The 24,986-nt window shown below is 36.2% G+C and overlaps 2 protein-coding genes across 3 annotated transcripts in view; one reads left to right on the forward strand and one right to left on the reverse strand.

The window, feature by feature from the left end:
* Nucleotides 1–4,699: 4,699 nt before the first annotated feature.
* Nucleotides 4,700–5,212, forward strand: LOC129501890 (vesicle-associated membrane protein 8-like). The gene is made up of 2 exons (XM_055313215.1): nucleotides 4,700–4,792; nucleotides 4,994–5,212. Exons 1-2 carry the CDS (start codon nucleotides 4,700–4,702, stop codon nucleotides 5,210–5,212), a joined length of 312 nt encoding a protein of 103 aa, XP_055169190.1.
* A 1,510-nt stretch (nucleotides 5,213–6,722) lies between these two features.
* COPS4 (COP9 signalosome subunit 4) overlaps nucleotides 6,723–24,986 on the reverse strand; it is a 42,700-nt gene continuing 24,436 nt past the window's right edge. The window contains exons 5-10 of one of the 2 annotated variants that reach the window (XM_055313127.1): nucleotides 22,369–22,522; nucleotides 22,066–22,216; nucleotides 20,871–21,041; nucleotides 15,154–15,269; nucleotides 13,346–13,430; nucleotides 6,723–7,254 (exon numbers count right to left, since the gene is read on the reverse strand). In XM_055313127.1, the coding sequence (XP_055169102.1) occupies nucleotides 7,121–7,254; nucleotides 13,346–13,430; nucleotides 15,154–15,269; nucleotides 20,871–21,041; nucleotides 22,066–22,216; nucleotides 22,369–22,522 (811 nt within the window). In that variant the 3' untranslated portion in view covers nucleotides 6,723–7,120. The remainder of the gene's footprint in view (nucleotides 7,255–13,345; nucleotides 13,431–15,153; nucleotides 15,270–20,870; nucleotides 21,042–22,065; nucleotides 22,217–22,368; nucleotides 22,523–24,986) is intronic. The other variant, XM_055313128.1, reaches the window with a different exon arrangement.

Raw genomic sequence — 24,986 nt, forward strand, 5'->3', positions numbered from 1 at the left:
AGATTTTGCTAACAAGGTTCTATGCTTCTTTGCTCTCCATGTCTTTATGTCATTAATTTTAAGGGTCAGTCTTATACTTTTGTTCTTATGATTTGGTTTCTCTATAGGAGATTTTGGTCCACAGCAAGTCAGTTCGCTTTCATCTGAGAAATTTGAGACAGAAAAAAAAAAAAAGACTACAGATAACTATTATAAGACACTTACAATACATTTAGCTAATACTTTCTGCTCCTTATCATGTTATCTGTATTATTAATGCCAACAAAGTAAGAACACACTATGTCCTGCTTCCCAGCTGCATACCTGATAGGTTCCTTGTGTTGATTTTTGTTTTCTTCTGAATAGGAAGTATTAGGACAAGTAATAAAAATTCAGTGATTAAATTCAGTATGACCCAGTTTTGATTAAATATTGATGATAAATGAAAGAAGCAACATTTTTTTCCACATGTATTATTCTATGTGTTCCACATGCATCATTTTGCCCTGATGAAAATCTCACTCCCCAGTTTCCTTTGGTTCTCCTCCTACCGTTGAATCCATTTCTTTTGTTGGGGTGGGGGGAGGGGAGGCAAAAGTACTGTATAGGTTTATTGTGAAATTTCAGAGAGATCAAATGTAAAGGCACCTGGATTTCAACGTACTCAGCAAACTTGAGTGCTCTGCCCTTTCTTGTACTTGCTTCATGAGTTTAGGTGCTTTGCAAGGTTCTATCTGGGATCCACTCCTTTCATATCTCATGCTTTTCTTAATGTCATCTACCCCTATGGCTTCAACTGCCTCCTAGATGTCAGCGATCACTGTATTTCCAGTCTCCCGCTTACAATGGATGTTCTGAATGACTCTTCAGCTGCTTACTAATCGAGTCCATCTAGATGTCCCCTAGGCCTTCTCTACCCAACATGTCAAACAATATCACCACTTACTCAGTTGTTCAAGATGAGAAATCTAAGTATCAATGAGTCCTGAATTGACTAATCACCCCCTTCTCCCTTCTCCTCACATCTAATCAGACACTGGCTTCTGTCACATAAACTCCACTTGATACCCCCAATGGATGATCTATTTCCTTTGTTGCTGTATCCCCAGTTCCTATTCTACTCAAATCATTTACTAAACGAGTCAATCTGTCCTCTTCTGTCTTCAATGCCATGGATGTAGTCAAACCCTCAGGATCTCTTTGGAAAATCAGGTACATAGCTCCTGAACTAGTTGGCCCGCCTCTAGTAACTAGAGCTCCTGTTACCTTCTTTCCAATCTATCCTATAAACTGCCTGCCACAAGTTAAACTGTGAACTTTCTAAAAAAAGGATCCCAAATTTTCCCTGCCCCCATAATATAGCCTCAGGTTTAGCCCATTCTCCTGCCACTTCTTCACTTTTAAAATTTCCTTTTACTACCTTCAACACACATTTTTAAAAATTTAAATTCCAAAAAATAAATAAATAAATAAAAATAAAATAAATAAAAATTTAAATTCCAACTGTTCATTGAGGTATATAGGAAAGCAATTGACTTACTTGTATATTAACTTTGTATTCTACAACTTAGCTATATTTGTTTTTTAATTCCAGGAAATTTTTTTGGCTGATTCCTTAGGATTTTCTATGTAAACAATCACTGTGAATTAAGTTTTTGCCTCCTTCTCAATCTGTGTAAGTTTAATTTTCTTTTTTGGTCTCATTGAATTACTTAGGACTTTTGGTATGATGTTGAGTACGAGAAGTGAGGGCAGATGATTCCTTATCTCAGGGGAAAAAATCTGGTTAGCTAGTTCCTCATTATGAAATATGTTAGCCATAGAGGGTTTTTGTAGATTCCTGATTTTAGGGAGAAAGAATCAAGTAATCCAGTTTCTCGCTGTTAATATTATATCAGTGATAGGCTTTTTTGTAGATGTTATCAAGTTGAAGAAATTCCTTCTATCTCTAGTTGAGTTTTTATCATGCATAGGGAGTGGATTTTGTCAAAGGCTTTTTTCTATACCTATTGATATGATCATATGATTTTTCTTTAGCTTGTAGATAGGAGATTATATTCTTTTCAAATGTTGGAAGAGTCTTGCCTACCTGGAACAAATCTCATTTGGCATATATTCTCTTTACATATTGCCAAATTTGATTTGCTAATATTTTGTTAAGAATTTTTACATCTGTGTTCATGACAGATATGAAACTGCAGTTTTCCTCTCTTGTAATATCTTTATCTAGCTTTGGTTTGAGGGTGATGTTAACCTCACAGAATCAGAAAGTATTTTCTCTGTTTCCATTTTTTGGAATAAATTGTAGAGAATTGGTATGATTTCTTTCTCAAATGTTTGATAGAATTCATCAATGAACCCATTTGGCTTTAGTGCTTTCTATTATCAAAGGTAATTATTGATTCAACTTTTTTGATATAGGCTTATTCAGATTGTTTATTTCTTCTTGTGTGAGTTTTGGCAGATTATGTCTTTCAAAGAATTGATCTATTTCATCTAGGTTACCAAATTTATAGGCACAGAGTTGTTCATATTATTCCTTTATTATCATTTTACTTTTAATTGGAACTATAGTGATGACCCCTTCCTTTCACTTCTGATACTAGTAATTTGTGCCTTCTCTTAATTAGCCTGGCTAGAAGCTTACCAATTTTACTGATCTTTACAAAGAATCAGCTTTTAGTTTCATTGACTTTTTAAAACTAATTTCCTGGGGAGGAGAGTGGGGAGATGGGGTAACTGGGTGACAGGCACTAAGGAAAGCACTTGGTGGGATGACCTCTGGGTGTTACACTATATGTTAGCAAATTGAATTAAATAAATTAAATAAATAAATAAATAAAGTTAATGTTTGTCTTGAAAAAAAGAGAAGTCAACCTAATCCCCCCCTCCCAAATAAAATAAAACTAATTTCCTATTTTTAGTTTCACTGACTTATGCTCTGGTCTATTCTAACTTTTATTGTTTCTTTTCTTCTGCTTACTTTGAGTTTTAATTTCTAGTTTCCTAAGGTGGAAGCTTAGATTATTGATATTAGATCTCTCTTCTAATATATGCTCTGCTTGTACAACATCCCACAGATTTTGAGAAGTTGTATTTTCATTTTCATTTATTTCAAAATATTTTTGAATTTCTTTGGAGATCTCTTCTTTGACACGTGTTATTTGTGTATTTATTTATTTATTTTAAAGATTTTATTTATTTACCCATGATAGACATAGAGAGAGAGAGGCAGAGACACAGGCAGAGGGAGAAGCAGGCTCCATCCCAGGAGCCCGATGCAGGACTCGATTCCGGGACCCCAGGATCCCATCCTGGGCCAAAGGCAGGTGCTAAACCGCTGAGTCACCCAGGGATCCCCTGTGTGTTGTTTAAACCCCAAAAGTTTTGGGATTTACTAGCTATCTTTTTCTTATTGGTTTCTAGTTTAGTTTCATTGTGGCCTGAGAGCATCCACTGTATGATTTCTATTCTTTTTAGTATGTTAAGATGTGTTTTATGAGCCAGGATGTGGTCGTCTATCTTTGTGAATGTTCCATGTGATAATCTCACAGAAAAGTAAAGGGGGGGGGGGATCCCTGGGTGGTGCAGCAGTTTGGCGCCTGCCTTTGGCCCAGGGCGTGATCCTGCAGACCTGGGATCAAATCCCACGTCAGGCTCCAGGTGCATGGAGCCTGCTTCTCCCTCTGCCTGTGTCTCTGCCCCTCTCTCTGTATCTCTCATGAATAAATAAATAAAAATTAAAAAAAAAAAAAAGAAAAGTAAAGGGGGGATCCCTGGGTGGCGCAGTGGTTTGGCGCCTGCCTTTGGCCCAGGGCACGGTCCTGGAGACCCGGGATCGAATCCCAAGTCGGGCTCCCGGTGCATGGAGCCTGCTTCTCCCTCTGCCTGTGTCTCTGCCTCTCTCTATGTCTCTCATGAGTAAATAAATAAATAAAATCTTAAAAAAAAATGCTCTGCTGTTGTTGTATGACTGATGGTGCTGATGAGTTCAACTATGTCCTAACCAATTTTCTGCCTGTTGGATCTGTCAATTGCTGATAAGGGGGTGCTGAAGTCTCTAAGTGTAACAGCGGATTCATCTATTTGTTCTTGCTGTTCTATCAGTTTTTGCCTCATGTATTTCAATGCTCTGTTGTGACGCTCTCCATTTTTTTTTAGATTTCACTCATTTATTCATGAGAGATACAGAGAGAGGCAGAGACATAGGCAGAGGGAGAAGCAGGCTGCCTGTGGGGAGCCCAATGCGGGACTCAATCCCAGGGTCCTGGCATCACAACCTGAGCCAAAGGCAGATGTTCAACCACTGAATCACCCAGGTGCCCCCGATGCTCTGCTTTTAATTGGACATTTTATGATCCTATTTTGTACCTTCTCTCTTAGCGTTATCAATTTTATATATTTTAAAATTTTATTAGTCACCTTCCAGTTTGCTATATATATTTACAACTAATCTAAGTCCATGTTTAAACACTATACTGTTTCATGGGTAGTACAGCAATCTTATAAGAGAATATTCCCAATTTCTGCCTCCCATCATTCCTGTCATTCATTTTACTTATCCATATACTATAAACATTAAAAAACTATTGCTATTATTTTGAACAGAGTCATTAGAGTCATTAGACCAATTAAAAATTTTTAGGATGAAAGCGAGGGCCGGCCGAGAGGAAACAGACGAGGCGAGTCTCCCACTGATAGGCCCGAGCTGCTTGGAGACATGGAGGAGGCCTGTGGAGGTGGTGGAAATGATCGTGTGCAGAACTTGCAGAGTGAGGTGGAGGGAGTCAAAAATATCATGACTCAGGGATGTGTTGGCAGCTCAGCGGTTGAGTGTCTGCCTTTGGCCCAGGGAGTGATCCTGTGGTCCAGGGATCGAGTCCCATATCGGGCTCCCTGCATGGAGCCTGCTTCTCTCTCTGCTTGTGTCTCTGCCTCTCTGTCTGTGCCTATCATGTACAGATAAATAAAAACCTTAAAAAAAAAAAAAGAAAAAAAGAATATCATGACCCAGAATGTGGAGCGTATCTTGGCCCGAGGAGAAAACCTGGACCATCTCCGCAGCAAGACAGAGGATCTGGAAGCCACATCGGAGCACTTCAAGACCACATCACAGAGGGTGGCTCAGAAGTTCTGGTGGAAGAACGTGAAGATGATTGTCCTCATCTGCGTGATTGTTTTTATCATCATCCTTTTCATTGTGCTTTTCACCATCCATGCTATCCCCACATAGAGAGCCCCTCCCCCCAGCCCGCCCTCTTCTTTAGGGCAACCCTCCATAGCAGGTGCCAAGAAGGGCCCTCTTCCATCTTGTCTGCAGGAAGTGCTGCTGTGTCCTCCTGCCCCTCACTCTGAGGCCCCTCTGCCACACTGTCTGCCCCAGGCACCTTGGTCCCCCGAAAGGAGAAAGCTGGACTGTGGCTGTTTCATGAGCCCTCAGAGTTGGTTGGAGAGATATCCAGAAGGCCCAGCATGGGGCTAGGATACTGATGGTGGCCAGTGGGCAATAAAGACCTTTCAGTATCCCTTCAAAAAAAAATTTTTTTTTTAAAGATTCTATTTTACCTTTATCTATTTGTTCTCCAATGCTCTTCCTTTATCCAAGTTTCTAACTCATACTATTTCCTTTACTTTGAAGAGTTTTTTGCACGTCTTGTAAGGCAGGTCTCCTGGCAACAAATTTCTTCAGTTTTTGCTGAGACTCTTCCTCTTTCACTTTTAAAGGTTCATTTTGCTGGATAATATCCTGTATTAGTTTTTTCTTTCAACATCTTAAATATCTACAGTCTGTTCTTGCTTGCATGGTTTCTGACAAGAAATCCAATATAATTCTTACCTGTGTTCCTTTATAGAAAAAGTCTTTGGGGCACCCGAGTAGTTCAGTGGTTGAGCGTCTGCCTTCAGCTCAAGTCGTGATCCAGAGGTCCCGGGACTGAGTCCTGCTTTGGGCTCCCTGCAGGGAGCCTACTTCTCCCTCTGTCTATGTCTCTGCCTCTCTGTGTCTCTCACAAATAAACATTCTTCTTCTTCTTCCTTTTTTTTTTTTTTTTTTTTTTAAAAAAAAGGTGTTTTAGGGCACCTGGGTGACACGGTGGTTAACTGACATTTGATTTCAGCTCAAGTCCTGATCTCAGAGTCATGAGATCTAGCCCTGCATTGGGTTCCACAATCAGCACAGAGACTGCTCGGGACTCTTTCCCTCTCCATCCATTACTATTTCACTGTTCCTATCAGGTACTGCTCCAAGAGTTTCTGCTCCCAGTAAGCTCTCTCAACTGTGATGCTATCTGCCAGTCTTTCCAGGTTTGGCAGTAGTTTGCGCCCTGTGACTTCAATTCTCTGGTAGAAATAAGAAAAACCATTGATCTTCAGCCTGTTAGGTCTTTTTCTTATTGTGAGGGTGGAGAGATGACTTCTAGGCTCTTCACATGTTGGAACTGAAACCAGAAGTTGCCTTCAAACTTATTTTTTTAGAAGTCCTTTCCCCATTTTCTCTATAAAGCTAGGCTGAAATAACCCTCTCTGAGAAGTTTTCCCAGCCCAGTCTCCACAAAATGTAAAGCTTTTTTCCCTGTGCACTCTAGTACTTGGTACAACTACAGGTATTGCACATGCTGTCTACTGGCTCTGTGGCTGAATGCCTGGAGAATCTGGCATACCTGATACTGGCTTATGTCTGCATTCCTAGCATATGCTATAAATCAATGTCTATTGAATTGAAAGGAAAAATGAACAAAACACTGTTCACTAATTAAAAACAAAGTACTACTTTTATTTGGCTCACTTCTCCATTTATTAGAATTACCACATTTGGAGAGGCACAAAGCACTTTAAGTTTTACATGACTACAAAGTTATCACAAACCCAAACTTTTTAGCCACAGATATTTCACTTACTCTGTTTAAAGAAAAAGCCTTCAAAACGTTTGAGTTAGCTTGATACACAGAGACCCTGAATACACGAGAACTACATATTTTCAAATGCTTGCATTTCCTGTTCTAATAATGTCTTCTTTAAATGGGATCCAGCATAAAAGGGATTGAAGTATGTAAGGTCATGATGCAAATGCTTTGGAGAGACAGTGAAATTAATCTGTACAACATTGTAAAAGATGTAGTGTGCACAGAAGTTTTGCAAGGATTCACTGAGCCATCTGTGCTTCCATGGCTTGTGCTGTCCATTCTGGTGCTGTCTGACTAATTTTCTCCAAAAGGTTATTCACTTGGAAACAAAGTGACTGGATCTGTTTATCCCATGTTGGCAGAGCTTCTCGTGCTAAAAAAAAAAAAGAACAATGTACAAAGTTTAACATGACTCTAAATATACATAGCATGTGTGAGTTAAAAGATAAATACAGTAGTATTAATTTTCAAAAATGTACTCCAAAAATCTTGGCTAATAAAATTAAGCTAATTAAGTGATATTAAGGAAAGTACCCAAATAACTGGCACAAAGTACAAAACAAAAAAACATACACACATTATTATTATTCATGAAAACAAAATAAAACCAATCAATTAAAGCATCTCATTCACAAAAACAATACAAACCTCACTGAACCCATCTCATCACCAGTTTCTTGATTCATAAGACACTGCCACCTACTGGAGAAGGCAAATCTATTTATATAGGCAAGGTTCTCTCTACTGGATTCTGAGGAATGGTTTAATGTTAAAAACAAAACAAAACAAAAAAACTCAACATGAAAACACCAGGATTTTCTCTGCACCAGCAATATATACAGTTAGAAATGATAAACCTGGTGGAATATTCCATCCAAAACAGCACCCAAATTTGCAAAAATGGGCATAGAATTAATGAAAATAACTGAAATAAAAATTTTTAACAAAGGACACAAAATAATTTGAGTAGACACAAACCACAGTCTCAGATGGAAAGATGCAATAGCATAAAAATAACAGTCTTTCCCTATTAATATATAAATCTTTAAAAATTACAAATATAATTCTCCTTTTCTCTGTTTTGCTTTCTAAATAAGATAAAATTATTAAAATTAATATTGAAGAATTGATGTTTGAGAATAGTCAAGATGATTTTGAATATTAAGAACAATGGCAACATTGTGGTATATCTCCACAGTGGGATAAAGTACTGCTTACATGCTACAACATGAATGGAACTGGAAAGCTCCATGTTAAGAGGGATCTCTGAGTGGCTGAGCGGTTTAGCGCCTGTCTTCGGCCCAGGGCATGATCCTGGAGTCTGGGGATCGAGTCCCGCATCAGGCTCCCTGCAGGGAGCCTGCTTCTCCCTCTGCCTGTGTCTCTGCCTCTCTCTCTCTGTGTCTCTTGTGAATAAATAAATAAAATCTTTAAAAAAAAAGTCATATAGTGTATGATTACATTTATATGTAGTATCTAGAATAGGTAAATCCAAGAGATAAAATTCAGACTGGTAGCTGCCAGGAGTTGGGAGAAGGATGGATGGAGAGCAATTGCTTAATAGGTACAAGATTTCCTTTTGGGAATATGAAAATGTTTGGAAGTAGGTAGAGTTAGTGGTTACTAAATGCCACTGAATTGCTTACTTTATAATGGCTAATGTTATGTGAATTTCAACTGAATAAAAAATAGTAGTGGAGGGGTAGTAGATGCTTTTCCAACAGTAAAATTTACTATAAATTTGTTTATTACCATATTGTTACAGGTCAATGGAACCAAAGAGATTATAGAAAGAGATCCAAAGATGTATGTGGAACCAAATTTTTGTCAAAGATCAGAAAGTATGTTTTACTTAATAAATAATAGTACTTGCAAATTAGCAATCCATCTTAAAAAAAAAAAGACAAACAACTAGACCATACCTTAAAATTATACACAAAAATGAACTGTGGACAGATTATGTTTCTAAACATAAAATAAATAAAAATATTACAAGAAATTTTAGAAAGATTATTAGTTTTACCCCGAAGTGAATGAGACCCTTTTTAAGTCAATACAGGAAACTAAAAAGCCTTAAAATTAAAAATTGATGTTTAGCTGCATAAGAATTTTAAAATGTGTTTATGGTACGCATTGCCTTACTTCAGAAACATGACTGACAGAATGGGAAAAATATTCCTAACACATATAACCAACAAGAGTTTAAATTATCATTAAACCCAAAGCTATAACAAATTGACACTGAGTGGTCTGAAGAAGAGGTATAGGGGAAGGAAGGAAATAGAGCAGAAAAACTAACATCAATTCACAGAAGAGGAATGCTAACGACCAATACACTCACTAGTGCTAAGGAAATACACACTAAAACAATAATGTAGCTCCCCCTCATAAATTAGCAAAAGATAAAAAGGAATAACATAGAGCTGTTGAACATTCATCCTCTCATATTGGTCAAAGTGTAAATGGCTACATTTTTCTGGAAAGCAAGCTGGCAGTTTCCATTAAGGATCAAAATACATATATTCTTTGATGCAATGTTATCACTTTTAAGAATTTGTTCTACAGAAGTAGGTATACCAGCATATAAAGGTACACACAAGGAAACTACTTGGATATCCATCAATAGGTGAATAGTTGAACTCCATGAAATACTACACAGTTTTTTGTTTTTGTTTTAAGATTTTATTTATTTGTTCATGAGACACAGAGAGAGAGAGAGGCAGAGACATAGGCAGAGGGAGAAGCAGGCTCCATGCAGGGAGCCCAATGGGGGACTCGATCCCAGGACTCCAGGACTCCGGGATCACACCCTGGGCTGAAGGCAGATGCTCAACAGCTGAGCCATCCCGGAGTCCCAATACTACACAGTTATTAAAACAAGTAACTTTGATATATATCTACTGACTTGGAAATTGTACATGGTATTTCAAAAAGTTTGTAGAACACCATGTACTTTAAAATGCCACTTTTAAAGAAACTATGTTTTTACATATCTATATAAGCATATAAAAAGATACACAAGACTTTAGTATTAGTTATGCCAGGGAGAGGAAACATATGATGAACTCTTCCTTTATTTATACTTGCAATGGTTTACCTGTTATTATGAGCACATTTTCATTGCAATTTCTTAAATTTAAGAAAATTAGAAAAAATATTACATACTCTATTAAGTTAGTATACATTAATATAAGCCGTCCTTGCACTTGGTGACACCTCTGCTATACTATTCATTATGTACTGTGTTTGTTATTCAATACTTATTTAACAAAGTATGGGGCATTGGAACACATGTTGGTTATACTATACCATAGAGCAAAAAGAGACTTAATATCTACCACCAGAAGCTTAGCTGGGAAGCAGAAACAGACATTTAAACAAATGGTTACAGAAATGACAGTAACTGTGATTAATGCCAGGATGAAATTCAGAGTGACATAAGAATATATAACTATAAGCCATACCTAACCTGGAGAGTCAGGAAAATCACTACCAATTAACATGGCTTAAACTACAACACAGGGACAGAGATAGCTGAGAGGCTGCTGCTGGAGGGGAGTGGATATTTCACAATGTCTGATGTAGGAAGGAATTTACAATGCTAGAAAAAGCTAAAAAGACTTATGTGGTTGGATTGGAAAGTTCTAAAGGATCAGGTAGGACCTATTTATCTAACTTTGTCCTACAAGTCATGGGGGAGCATGCATTACAGTATCAGAGAAGAAAGTAACATGATTTAATACTTTGGTTTTCATTTGTTTTGTTTGCATTTTTAAAAGATCACAATCATTCTGGCTGTACTATGGCAACTGGACTATAGAAAGGAACAATTGCAGACATGAAGGAAAAAGCCCAGAAGGTAGGGGAGATTTCAGAATAGGCTGCTGACAGGAAGAAATGAAGACAAGTATGTGGATTCCAGATACATCAAGATGATAAAATGGAAAGGATTCTAGGCAGCAAAGAAGAGGGGTCAAGGGTAAGCAATCTGGAGAAAGTGAACAATGCAGCTTTTGGCGGCTGGCTGGCTGTGGGAGGGAGGCAGGGAAGAGAGATAATGAATTCAGTTTTGGATATGTTCATTCTGAGATGTTCAAAAAACAAATGTGGAAAATGCCTATTAATCAATTAACATCACTGGGTCTAGGATTCAGAAGAGAAAGTTACACTAGAAAGGCAAATATAAGCATTGTCTACATAGAAATGGCAACTGAATCAGTGGGAACAGATGAGATTACCAAGGGGAATTTAGTAGAGTGAGGAGGAAAAGGCCTAGAGTAGGCCCTAAGCAACTGTGATATTCATATTTACAAGTACTACAGTATCTACAAAGATGACTGGAAGAATACCTGGAGAAGGAGGAGGGAAGGCAGGAGAATGAGGTGAAGGAGATGAAGGAATCAAGATGCTGTGGATGGTGGGAATGATTCACAAAGGAGTGAAGGACCAATGCTACTCAATATGTTGAAAAGTCAAAATGAGGCCTGAAAGATAAAAGATCTTTGTTAAAATGGGAAAGACCCAACTATGTTTAAATATTGATGGAAAGAAGCCAACAGGGTAGCCCAATGGCTCAGCGTTTAGTGCCGCCTTCAGCCCAGGGCCTGATCCTGAAGACCCAGGATCAAATCCCACGTAGGGCTCCCTGCATGGAGCCTGCTTCTCCCTCTGCCTGTGTCTCTGCTCTCTCTCTCTCTCTCTGTGTGTGTCTCTCATTAATAAATAAATAAAATCTTAAAAAAAAAAAAAAAAAAAAGAAAGAAAGAAAGAAAGAAGGGGATGCCTGGGTGGCTCAGCAGTTTAGCGCCTGCCTTCGACCCAGGGTGTGGTCCTGGAGGCCCGGGATCAAGTTCCATGTCAGGCTCCCTGAATGGAGCCTGCTTGTGTCTCTGCCTCTCTCTCTGTGTCTCTCATGAATAAATAAATAAAATCTTTAAAAAAATAAATAAAAATAAAAAAGAAGCCAACAGAGCAAGAAAGAATGAAAAGACAAAACAATTTGTAATTTCAGGTCCTAAAATGTTGTTTTGGGGTTGGGGGTAGAGGTCAGAGAAAGGATCCAAAGCACAAGCAGAACTGGAAAGGGAGTCAGAAATCACCTCCAGTATAACACAAAGGAAGAAAAAGATATAATCACAAGATATTTAAAATTCAGAAGTTTTTATAAATCTGATAAATAAGTTAACCTAATTTCACACAGGTAGATTTTTTTTTCTGTGAAATAGGAAACAAGGTTTGTTGCTGAGAGTGAAGGAGGGGAAAAGTCCGAGACTTAAGAAAAATGAAATCTGAAATACCCACTGGAGAGTAGGAAAAAAGAGTGGATTAGAGAAATACACCAAGAATCCCAGGTACTACTGAAAACTCAAGATCTTGAATATGCAGTGGTAATCAATCTCTCTGGTGTTCTGACTCTTCTCCAGCAACATTAGTTGGCCACTCAGGCACAGGAATGAAAAAGATGGAGGATGGGTTCATTGCAGGTGAACCCTGCCACTCAGGCACAGGAATGAAAAATATGGAGGATGGGTTCATTGAAGTTTTCCTGGACAGCCGGGACAAAAAGTTAACAGGCAAGTGATCTAGGACACCTGTAAAATAGTAACTGAAATAATGATCAGGGCGCCTGGGTGGCTCAGTCGGCTGAGTGACCAACTCTTGGTTTCAGCTCAGGTTGTAGTCTCAGGTCCTTGGATTGAGCCCTGTGTTGGGCTCTGTGCTCAGTGCAGCGTCTACTGGAGATCCTCTCTCTCTTCCTCTGCTCCTCCCCTGCTCCCACTCTCTCTCTCTAAAATAAAAATAAATAGAATCTTAAAAAAAAAAAGATATAAGGAATCATGGAGGCTAAGCTGGATAGGAAGAGGAATGAAGACAAAAATGGGCAGGGCTGACTGGAAAAAAGTAAACATTAAAGGACTGGAGGCTTGAAAGTAGTCAAGGAAGAGCTGAAGTACAAGTTAATGGACATAGACTGCTGGAAAGAGGAAAAAGCTTATGGTGGGAATGGGATATTTCAAATTCAAATTTTACAGGTAGAATGGTTCCAGGTACAGCAAGGCCCAGGTTCTGTGGAAATGAGGTAGCAATAGGGGCTGAGGAGGTGAAAGACACTGAGAGTCAAGAGATCGACTTCCCTGTCTGCCTCCAGGAGTATAATGTGCTGCTGCAGAGGAAATCCACAGGTATTCCCACATGCCTAATACACAGTATGTGGCAAGTGATGAGTAAGTGAATGAACTGGTATAAGGATTCCAGTTTCAAATTTTTACACTGCATAAAAAATGCTGCATTAAGTAGATTCATGAATGTAAGTTTATAAAAATTATTTTACATTGTTTCTTTTGGAAATAAATTCATTCCAGCAAGAAAATACTGGGTCAGAGAAAATTGTTCAACATGTCCTATTTATAAATATACAAGTTTCCTCCCATTTCATTATGACAGAAATAAGCAAAACCTCTTACTTTCAAAATGAACTATTCCATCAATCTGATCGATAAATCCATTCATGCGTCCTTCTGTTATCATTTGTGATGCTATTTTTTCTGCCTGTAAAAAAAAAAATCCAAAAACCAATAAACTCTCATAAACATCAATGATCATATCTACCAGTTACTCACATAGAAGAGAACTGAAATCTCTTAGTTTAGCTACCACACACTTTTGGTATATGTTCACATGTCATTCATTACAATATTAATCTTATAAATCTGCCTATTTTATCCCCCAGTTCTTTCTGTGTATAATTGATTAATTTAACTGGGATGTGTTTTACTTGTTGTGAGACTTTGGAAAAGAACCTTGCACTTCTTACCGATTTTTTCTCTGCTTAAAATCAAACTAACAATTTTTCTTTTCACGGAGATCCACATCTCAAAAAAACCTCAACAAACTAGTTTTTCCTTTTATTTCACTTAAATTTTCAGTGTTTGTCACCTAAAAAATTCTTTAAGAAAGTAATATTTTTGAAGAAAAAAATTATAAGGAGGAATGATTTTCAAATTTAAAAGAGAATTAAAAAGGGGTGCCTGGCTGGCTCAGTCGGTAGAGCTTGGGACTCTTGATCTTGGGGTTGTGAGTTTGAACCCCACACTGGGTATAGAAATTACTTAAAAGAACACTTTTTAAAAAAACTAGATAAATATAAAAATTAAAAGGATTTTAAAGACAAAGGGAACTAAAAGGCCCTCTACCTAACTCCTAAAAACATGTTTCATGTTTACTATATGAAGGCAAACTGGCTTATGATTTGGTCATTTTAGTAATTCTGACCATCTTCACAATCCATCATAAACAGACTGTACTAGCGGGCAGCCCAGTGGCTCAGCGGTTTAGTACCCCGCCTTCAGCCCAGGGTGTGATCCTGGAGACCTGGGATGGAGTCCCACGTCAGGCTCCCTTGCATGGAGCCTGCTTCTCCCTCTGCCTGTGTCTCTGCCCAACCCCCCTCTGTCTCATGAATAAATAAATAAAATCTTTTGAAAAAATAGACTGTACTAGCATTTATGGTTAAATATATATTCACTTCCCTAAGCTAAGCCTAAGAAGAAAGTATCTTTTAATGGGAACTTAAGCTTTGGTTCCCAAATTGTTCATTTCCCATACGTGTATTTAGTGTATAAAAGTAAAGGAACTGTGTTAGGAAATTCTGCATTAAAATTTCACCAACAGATAAGAGGGGATGTGACCCATTACTACATGACTTTAAGGTATGCAAGTTAGGTAAAAGTGACGCTGATTACATATTTTTACTCTTATTTAAAATTAAGAGAATGTTTTTATTTTTATTATTATTTTTAAAAGATTTTATTTATTTATTCATGATAGACAGAGGGGGGCGGGGCAGAGACAGAATAGCCTGGAAAATTACCATAGTCATTCTTTCAAACAGATGAAATATTTAACCTTTGAGTCAATCTAGAGCAGAAAAAAGAAGTAAAGCATGTATCAAAATCTTAAGTTCATCAGAAATCAGAAACCACTAAGAAGTAGATTTAAACAGACACTAAACAAAGATTCTCACAAAATGGGTATTATAACCTGAAACCCCTTTAAGATTTTCATTCTAGATCACCTTATCATAAAATACAGTTTAAACAAAGCAAGAAACAGACGATTCCATTATAGTACTACTTTTACATTCAAATCATTTATTTCCATTTTCCTGAGGCTTTTCATGTACATTTTTATTACAGTTGCCAATATTTATCAATTACATATTTTCTCACTGCACCAACAGTCTCTTTTTTATATATTGGAAACAAGAAAATACCTTAGCTGCAGGGATCTCTAGAAGAGCTCCAAGTTCTTCAAAAGTAATATTATTATATAATTTGCTTGCAGACAACAAATTGTGTTCAATAACGGCTCTGTCCAAGATGCTAGAACCTTAACATAAATAAGACAGTTATAAGCTTGAAACTTATTTTATACTTTTTTTAAGAAAATGATTTATTGGGCACCTGGGTGGCTCAATTGGTTAAGCAACTGCCTTTGGCTCAAGTCATGATCCCAGGGTCCTGGGATTGATCTCCGAATTGGGCTCCCTTGCTCACAGGCTCCCCGGTGAGCTCCTCTTCCTGCTTTCCTCCTGCTCGTGCTCTCTCTCACCATTTCTCTCTCTCTCAAATAAATAAAATCTTAAAAAAGAGTTTAAAAACTGAATTGAGAGAACGAGCAAAGTAAGGGTGGGAGGGGCTGAGGGTATGATGTTTGGAGGTTGTGTACGGCTGGAAGAGATGTATGAAGTATGGGGTAGAGGGGAGATAGTACAGGTGTGTAACATACGGTGAATTTATTTTTAATTGTGGAAGTGGAAGCTTATGTAGAGAAAAAAGGAATGGAAAAGGGGGGGGAGTGGGGGTTTTGTAGTGAGGGGGGGGAGTTTTTGGGAGTTGCTTTGTATATTCACACTGTTGATGGGGAGGGTGGCAGGGACTGTATGTTGTTAAGTTATGGTTATCGCCGTTTGGGTTAGTGGGGTTGTTGTTGTGTCTTCGATATGTCTGAGTTTGGGGAGGGTGTTTTTTGTTTGTGTTTTTTTTTTGTATGGTATGTTGGAGCTAGGTGGATCCTTCTTGGCGGTTTACTGTGGGTTGGGGGGGGGGGCTTGGTAGGTGGGGGTGCGAGCTGTGGCTGGGTAGTGTAGGGGTGGCGTGCAGCTCAATAATTTTTTAGAATTGTAACATGTCCATTTACCTCATTGAATCCGAGTGCAGGAAATAGCGTGAGATAAGTCTTTTCTCTGTCTGCGCTGGAGGTTTTGTAAGCGGGGCGTGTGGGCATTCTAGTAGCATAGGTCGGGGTGGAAATTGTGTGTTTGGTCTGGATGGTAGGGTAATGCTTTCCTTGTAGTTGATTGGTTGTGATGAGTAAGTGTTGTGGTTGTTTACTTTTTGGCCGGGTCTTTGTGCTGGACTGTTGGCCAGTATGGCCGGTTGGGGGCGGTAGTCTTGGAGGTGCCCATTGGAGGGGGTGTGTTGGGAATGTGGGTGGGTGTGTGTTTGGTCTGTTGTTGCTGGTGTTGGGTGTTTGGTCTTGGGGGGTTCAGGGGGGTGGGTTTGGCATATTAGTTAACATACAGTGCAACATTAGTTTCAGGTGTAGAATCTAGTGATTCATCACTTGCTTCCAATACCCAGCGCTCATCACAAGTGCCTTAATACCTATCACCCATTTAACCAATTCCCCTGCCCACCTCCCTTCCAGTAACTTTGTTCTCTATAGTTAAGAGTTTGTTTTCTGGTTTGCCTCTTTCTGATTTTCATCTGTTTTGTTTCTTAAATTTCACATGAGTGAAATCCTACAGCATTTGTCTTTTTCTGACTGACTTATTTTGCTTAGCATAGCTAGCTCCATCCATGTTGTTGCAAAAGGCAAGGTTTCATTCTTTTTTATGGCTAATACTCCATTGTACATGTATCTCTTTGAATCTCTCAGTATTTTTGTATCCTTTGAGTAAATACCTAATAGGGTAATTGCTAGATGGTAGAACAGTCTATTTTTAACTTTTTGAGGAACCTCCATACTGTTCTCCAGAGTGGCTGCACCAGTTTGCATTCCCATCAACAGTGCAAGAGGATTCCCCTTTCTCTGCATCCTTGCCAACACTTGTTGTTTCTTGTGTTGTTAATTTTAGCCATTCTGACAAGTGTGAGGAGATATCTCATTGTAACTTTGATTTGTATTTCCCTTATGATCAGTGATGTTGAGCATCTTTTCATGTGTCTGTTAGCCAACTGTATATGTTCTTTGGAAAAATGTCTATTCGTGTCTTCTGCCCATTTTTTAACTGGATTATTTTTTGGGTGCTGAATTTTATAAGTTCTTTATATATTTTGGATACTAACCCTTTATCAGATATGACACATAATAATATATTAAAGATGTATAACATAATGATTTGATATATATACACATTATGAAACAATTACCACAGTAAGCTTAACTAACATCCATCACCTCACATGATCAAAAATTTTTCTTGTGGCGAGACCTTTTAAGATCTACTCTCTTAGCAACTTTCAAATATAAAAACCATAATAAATGGGAAAATAGGAAGACTTAATATTGTTAAGATGGCAATAGTCCCCAAGTTGATCTATGGACTCAGTGTAATCCCTATCAAAATACCAGCTGGCTTTTTTGCAGAAACTGACAAACTGATTTTAAAATTCATTTTATTGGGATTCAGAGGAGTCAAAATAATCTTGGAAAAAACCCCAAAAACCAAAAACACAAAGTTGGAGAACTCACACATTCTGATTTCAAAACCTGCCCTAAAGATAGAACCAAGACAGTGTGTACTGGAGTAAGGACATACATCTAGAATAATGGAATAGAACTGGCTCCAGAAATAAGGCTCCAGAAATAAACTCTCACATTTATGGTCAACTGATTATAACTTATAGTCTCTTCAACCAATGGTGCTAGGACAACTGGATATCTGTATGCAAAGAATAAAAGTGGATCTTTATCTACACCATATACAAAAAAATGAACTCAAAATGAATCAAATGTCTACATGTAAGAGCTACAACTACAAAACTTACAGAATACAGAGCAAATCTTCATTACCTTGAATTAGGCAATGGTTTCTTAGATATGACAAAAAGTACAGGCAACAGAAAGAAGAAAAATACACTGGACTTCATCAAGATTAAAAAGTTTGGTGTTTCAAAGGACACATCAAAGAAATGAAGAAACAATGCACAGAATGGGAGAAAATATTTGCAAATCATCTGATCATGATCAGGTCTAGAATATATAAAGAATTCCTACAATTCAGTATAAAAGGACAAATAACCTGCTTTAAAAATTGAAAGGATCTGAACAGACTTTTCTCTAAAAATATACAAATAGCCAGTATGTGAAAAGCTGATCAGGGAAATGCAAATCAAAATGATAGGATACCACTTCATACATACTGGGATGTCTAAATCAAAAAGATAATAAAAAAGTAAAAAAAAAAAAAAAAGACATAATAAATATGAGAGAAAACATGGAGAAATTAGAACCTGCATACACAGCTGGCAGGAATATAAAAAGGAGCAGCTGCTTTTGAAAACAGTCTGGTAACTTCTCAAAAGACTAAACAGAGTTATATGTCCCAGTCATTCCACTCCTTCATAAACATCCAGAAGAATTAAAAACCTGTGTTCATACAAAAAATTTTACATGAATATTCATAGCAGTATTATTAATAGCCCAACAGGGAAAACAACCTAAATGTCCACCAATTGATGAGGAAATAAAATGTGGTACATTCATATAATAGAAGATTATTTGGCAATAAAAAGAAATAAAGTACTGATAAATGCTACAACATGGATAAACATTTTGCCAGGTGAAAAGGCTATATATTGTGATTCCATTTATATGAAATACCCAGCACAGACAAATTTATTGAGCAGAAAGTAGATTAGTAGTAATATTATACAACTTTGGGAATATTCTAGGAAATAATGAATTGTAATTAAAAAAAAATTATGCCTCAAGGTTGCTAATATAGGGTTGTAATGCCAAAATACAAAAATGTCCGAAAGAGTTAAATAAGAAAAGCAGTCAGGCCCTAAGATGGAAGAAGACAAAACATCTGTCCTCTTTATATAGTCCTGTGTGAGAAATTTGAGAATCATTTGTATCCTCAGAGGTCCTGGTTAGTATTTCCCCTTTTAGAAAAGAATCTTTTCACATTTTTTTTTTCATGGCCAGAAATCTCAAAGTCAAACCTGAAGCTTGACTATATCAATTCTGGAAACTTTTTCTTTTTTATCTATCTTTTAACTTGTCACACATTTCCTTGCAAAAAGAATTTAAAGCTGTTCAGAAGAAGGCGTGAAGAGAATTTAAAAGTAGCAACTTTTAAATACTATACTATACTATATACTAAATACTATTATTTATAGTATTTATTAATATATAGTTTTTATATTATATTAATATTAATATATTAATACTATTAATATAGTATTATATTAATATATAAATACAGTATTTATATATAGAATTTTATTTATAGTATTTATAGTATTTTATACTATACTATTTATAGGTGGGCTACAAATTTAATAGCTTTCTAGCAGTCAAGACAAGAAAACCAATCAGTATATCAACTCAAGGGTGTGTTTAATAAGATAAAAACCGGGCAGACCAGGGGCTCAGTGGTTTAGCACCACCTTTGGCCCAAGGCATGATCCTGAGGACCCAGGATCGAGTCCCACATCAGGCCCCCTGCATGGAGCCTGCTTCTCCCTCTGCCTGTGTCTCTGCCTCTCTGTCTCTCTCTTCTCTCTGCGTTTCTCATGAATGAATAATTAAAATCTTAAAAAAAAAAGATAAAAACCAACTGTTCAGGAGAATCACAACTAACTCCAAGACTGGGAAGGAATTTTTCTTGAGGATTGCATAATGAATATCCTATAGAAAAACAAAATAGCTCCTTCAGACAGAAAGATGAGTATCAACTAGTTTGCTTCTTAAAGTACAAATTAAATGCAAAATTCAATAGGAGCTCACTATAATCCCTTCAGTGATCTGGTTTAATTCAGGGCAATAAGATTGGGTGAAGCTTATACCTCTGCAAACCTCTGCATAAATGACTCTTGATAGCTAAATTGTCTTTGATATAGGACGACGTTGAATCCAAGAAGGTGGGTCTAACAGATCTGTGTTTATCTTGACTTTTTTCTTGTTTCTGATGGTCTGGTCATATTTTTATTATTACATGTTATTGTTTTAAGTTATTTTAAAACCTCTGTAGACAAACGTATATAATCCGACCGATGTTATAAACAAGCAACTATTAAAAACTTCTTTTCTGGAAAACAGCCTGACTAAAGCAAATACATCCCTTAACTAGGAAACATGACACCAAGTACTATTTTCACTGGCAACACTTTTACCCTGAATAACCTTAAGCAAGCTACTATGCCAAATTTTACTCTATCTAAAGTAGGACTGGGATAATTATTCTGTTAAAAACTGATGCTTAGGGACGCCTGGGTGGCTCAGGGTGTGATCCTGAGCCCGGAGTCCTGGGATTGAGTCCCACAACGGGCTCCCTGTGAGGAGGCTGCTTCTCCCTCTGCTTGTGTCTCTGCCTCTCTCTCTGTGTCTCTCATGAATAAATAAATAAAATCTTAAAAAAACCAAAACAAAACTGATGCTTAAAATTAATTAAGGTACTTATCAAAGGGTTTGAGTTTTTTAAAAACCAAGAACTATTAACATAGGCTATAATTCTGTTCTTAGAATTTTCAAAAAATGCGTTTTTCTACAATATGCTTTCTAGTAGGGCTATTTTATATAATTCAGACACATATCTGTATATAATATTCACCTTCAGTCAACATAATACTCCTTTTTGGTCATCAAGTGTTATATAAAAATATTATACAAAGATATCAAGATGCTTCAAATTTAACACACTTCCCCCTAGCATGTACCTAAATATTTACTCCCACAAATTTGTAAAGACATGATGATTACCATCAGCTGTAGTTGCTTTTTGGTGAGGCATCAGCATGGCAGCAAATTCTTGAAGTTGATTTCCTCTGATGATCCTGTCTAGGTACATTTTCTCTAGGATCCCATAAGCAGCAAGTTGCTGGCACCTTTCATCCTTAAAAAGAGTAGCTAGCATCCGAGAACGCTGCTGTCCTAAGGGAAAGAGATGAGCATCATATATTCTCACAATCTATTTCTCCAATAAAAAATTATGTTATAACTCCATTTTTGCCTACTACAATATGCAATCAATTGTAATTTGTGGCAGTTATGTTCTACAAAGTTGCTGCCAACACTGAATTAGTGAATATTCAATTGCTTATCCAAAAAGAATGACTGATATTTATTGACATATAAAGATTACTGATATACAGGTAAGGAAAAAAGCAGATTATAAAAGTATATGTATCATGCTACTGCTTATAAAAAAAAAGAGGATACACACAGACTTGAAGGAAATCCAAGTAACCAGTAACAGCTCTTTAGAACTGGAAGCAGTACCATTTTATGTATTACATTTTCAGTAACAAAACATACAATAAACAAGATCACTGCTTCATAAAAATAAAATGTGTATGTAGTGTGAATATGTCATTAGGCTCTCATCTAAACACAGATCAATAAACATTCTAAAAATGATTTAGAAAAGCCATGGTTTAGAATTATCAGCATTTCTTCTCAATACCTTTCCTGCTTTACTTGCATGCTATCATTCAGCACAAAAAGAACAGAAAACAGTTTATTTTTCATATTTACTGAAGAAAAAGATAAAGGTGAGATCTAAAACCAAGGCTTGAAAATCCCCAAAGCAGTACATTAATTATCACCAATCTCTAGATTTTACTTTTTATTTTCCTCTATGTAATTCTCACTTAATTTTGTTATTCATTTTTAAGTGATACACTAAGCAAACTAAATTTCATATTATCTCTCTTAATTACTCCTAACACATGTGGGTAATAGACTGATACATGCATATGTAAACATTTTTTAAGTTAGCGATCAATTTTATTGTTTTTAACTGTCTAAATGTTTAAAATAAATTTACCATAATTATAATTGCAATAAGATATCCCCTTGAAGAACAGTTCCTTGCTAAATCCTCCAACAGTAATGAACCTGAAATTATTAAGCAAAGGTAACTGACTATTCATGAAAGCACAAATAACATGTTTACCTGCTGATGCTAAGATGGTACAGTGCAAAGCGTGTTTTAAGGCCTCTAGTCTTTCACTTTCGTGCACTATTGTCTTGTAAGAGAGCTCATTGTATCTTTGTGCAGCTTCAATGAATTTTCTTCTATAATCAAGAACACGTGCATAGCATACCTATAGACGGAAAATGTTTCAATTAGGGGAAAAAACACAAAGCATAAAAATAGACAATTTCTAATATATATACACCATTTATTAGACATTCTGGAGCATCTTAGTATAGTAGGATTCTCCAATTCAAAATTAATCCTAAATCAGTTAGTTACCTTATAATGTATCTGTAACTGTTCATTGGTGGACTCATTCTGAAGCAATGATGCTCGATTTATGTAAGCCTCTGCCTGGACTGGGTCATCATCTTCCAGATATAGCCTAGCAATCTTCAGGTAGGTCTCCAGCTTGTAATCTACATTGTACTGCCTAGGATGTAACAGAAAAACACAGAATGACTAAATATATTATTAAGAAAATTTTTAGGAGTTGGAGAAAATAAATTTTTCATTATTATACATATATATTGTTAATATAAGGGAATCAAATTTTTACTGCATTAGAGAAAATCTAAAAAATATTTCTGAAATAAATTTTGTTGAATTTTTATTTTTATCATAATTGTTCCATTGTATTTTAGTTTCCTTTTAATCCTCACAAGTCAAAGAACTTAAAAGAAAAAATGCCCAGTTTAGGGGTGTATCATATAGTGCTATTGGGGCTATAAATGAATACAATTATCCTGGAAAACAATTTAGCAATATATTTTCCAACCACCCTTTGAATTCTTTAAAATGCATATATATTCCTTATCTACTACATTTTACCTCTAGAAAATAAATCCCATGAAAATGATCAGGGATGTGCATACATATGTATAAGGAATATTCATTTGTAAAGTTACTCATAAATATCTGTAACAGGAAAAAACTGAGAATCACCTATTATGATATTTATAATAATCAACTAAATTATGGTATATAAAGATGGTAGAATAATATACAGTTGTTATAATCATTACTATACAATAATAGTATCACATATTATTGCTAAATGATAAAACAACATGTAAAGACACCATTAAAATGTATTTCTGTACGTATATATGAAGATAGGAATAGCAATTATCTCTAGGTGTTGAGATTACAGGTGGTTTTCATTTTCTCCTTCATCTCAGTAGTCACATTTTATGTCAAAAATGCACAACTGAACATTTCACATAATTCAAACTCACAATATTCAAGATTAATCCTTACAAAAATTAATCCTTTTTATTACAGCAAAAGTGATGCCACCATGTGGCAAGAACGGAGTTTACAATTTACATGGCCTCAGCTCTGAAATTAATCCTTTACTTTTTAAAATTTTTTACACTAATTCAAACTTTTTCCACAAGTCATATGTTACTAGCATTTGTACTACACTATTTCCATTCACAATTCAAATTTTCATGAACCGCTAAAATTAGTACTATACTTTTTGAATTTTTTAATTTTATGCCAAATATATCTTTAAATTTATTACTGTAATTGTCAGAATGAATCATCATTTAAAGAAACAAGTTTTCAACTGTTTATCCAGATGCTACTTTTAATCACTTTTAGGTTAATTACTTTTTAGGTTAATTTAGAAAACTGCTAAATTTTCAGTTCTCTGATATCCTCACAGATAAAGATAATGCTACAGGACTATCAGAATGATAATTACCACCACTACAAAGAATAATTTTATATTTATTTCAACTACCAGTGAAAATAAATCAATTGCCTATACTATGAAGAAAATGCTCCAGACAGACTAAGACCAAAGCAAGTAAGAAAGCCCATCTTTCCAAATTCTCAAAGGAAAAAAACCAAATTAACAAGAAGCCTTGGAAAGCAAAATTCAAAAAAAAAAAAAAAAAAGGAAAGCAAAATTCAACATCTACAAAACGAAGCCTTTTGGATATACTGGCTGCTTTTTCAAGGAAAATTACTGCCTAATAACTTCAGAAGTAATGTACAAAAGGTAAGATGCCTGAAGTAGTGTCTGCCTTATCACTCTTCACAAATATTAATGAAGACAAAAAAAAATCCCTCATTTGCCTAGTAAAAGAGTAGAGAAGCAGCTGAAATATTTTTAAGTCATTTATAGTTATTTTTATACTTGTCAATTGAAAGGGGAAGTGTAAAAAAATATATATATAAAATATTTATATATATATATAAAATATAACCAAGAATCTCACACCTGCTCTCCTTCTACAATGTATTTGGGAGGAATGTTTCATAACTACAGATGTTTTTAAAAATACTTATCAAAAGGTAAGATTAATTGAATAAAAGTTACAAACTATCATCTTAATTTTTTCTAATTGTCTCCCTCTCACTTAGTCTAGCATCCCAAACCCAACAACCCACTGAATGCACCATGACCTCTAAACCATTGATCTCATTACATTGTTACTGTCTTTTTTCCCCTTAAAGGTCTCATTTCACTCCTTACTTAGTTTAATCCCTATGGTCAATCACTGTTAATTACTGAATTGAATATGCACTCATGTCTCCTGTCCATCCTTTGCTGTCACACTTGTTGCGCAAAATCATAACTCTGGTTAAACCTAAGTTTCCCTACTCCTTTCCTGCATCCATGCAGCTGAACTCTGATGGAGAAAAACACCTAACCAATCTGAATCATCTCGTTTCAATCACTACAACCTTCAGATGAGTCCTTAATGCTGCCAAGTATATTATATATTCCTAGTCCACTTACTCTTAAAGAATTTTTTCCTATTCTTGTCTTCCCTCAACTTCAACACTCCCACCCCACACACTTCACACTTCCAAGAATACTGAAGCAATCAGTACGTGCAGAAATTCCACCACCTTATCACTAATATCAGCACTCACATACT

The sequence above is a fragment of the Nyctereutes procyonoides genome, unplaced genomic scaffold (genome assembly GCF_905146905.1).
Source record: "Nyctereutes procyonoides isolate TBG_1078 unplaced genomic scaffold, NYPRO_anot_genome, whole genome shotgun sequence".
In the NCBI taxonomy this organism is placed as follows: Eukaryota; Metazoa; Chordata; class Mammalia; order Carnivora; family Canidae; genus Nyctereutes; species Nyctereutes procyonoides.

What these genes read in the sequence shown, in the direction of transcription:
- LOC129501890 (XM_055313215.1), top strand. Translation starts at nt 4,700, where the DNA reads ATGGAGGAGGCCTGTGGAGGTGGTGGAAATGATCGTGTGCAGAACTTG. An exon ending in ATATCATGACTCAGGGATGT is followed by an intron (nt 4,793 to 4,993) that starts GTTGGCAGCTCA and finishes ATCATGACCCAG; the next exon opens with AATGTGGAGCGTATCTTGGC.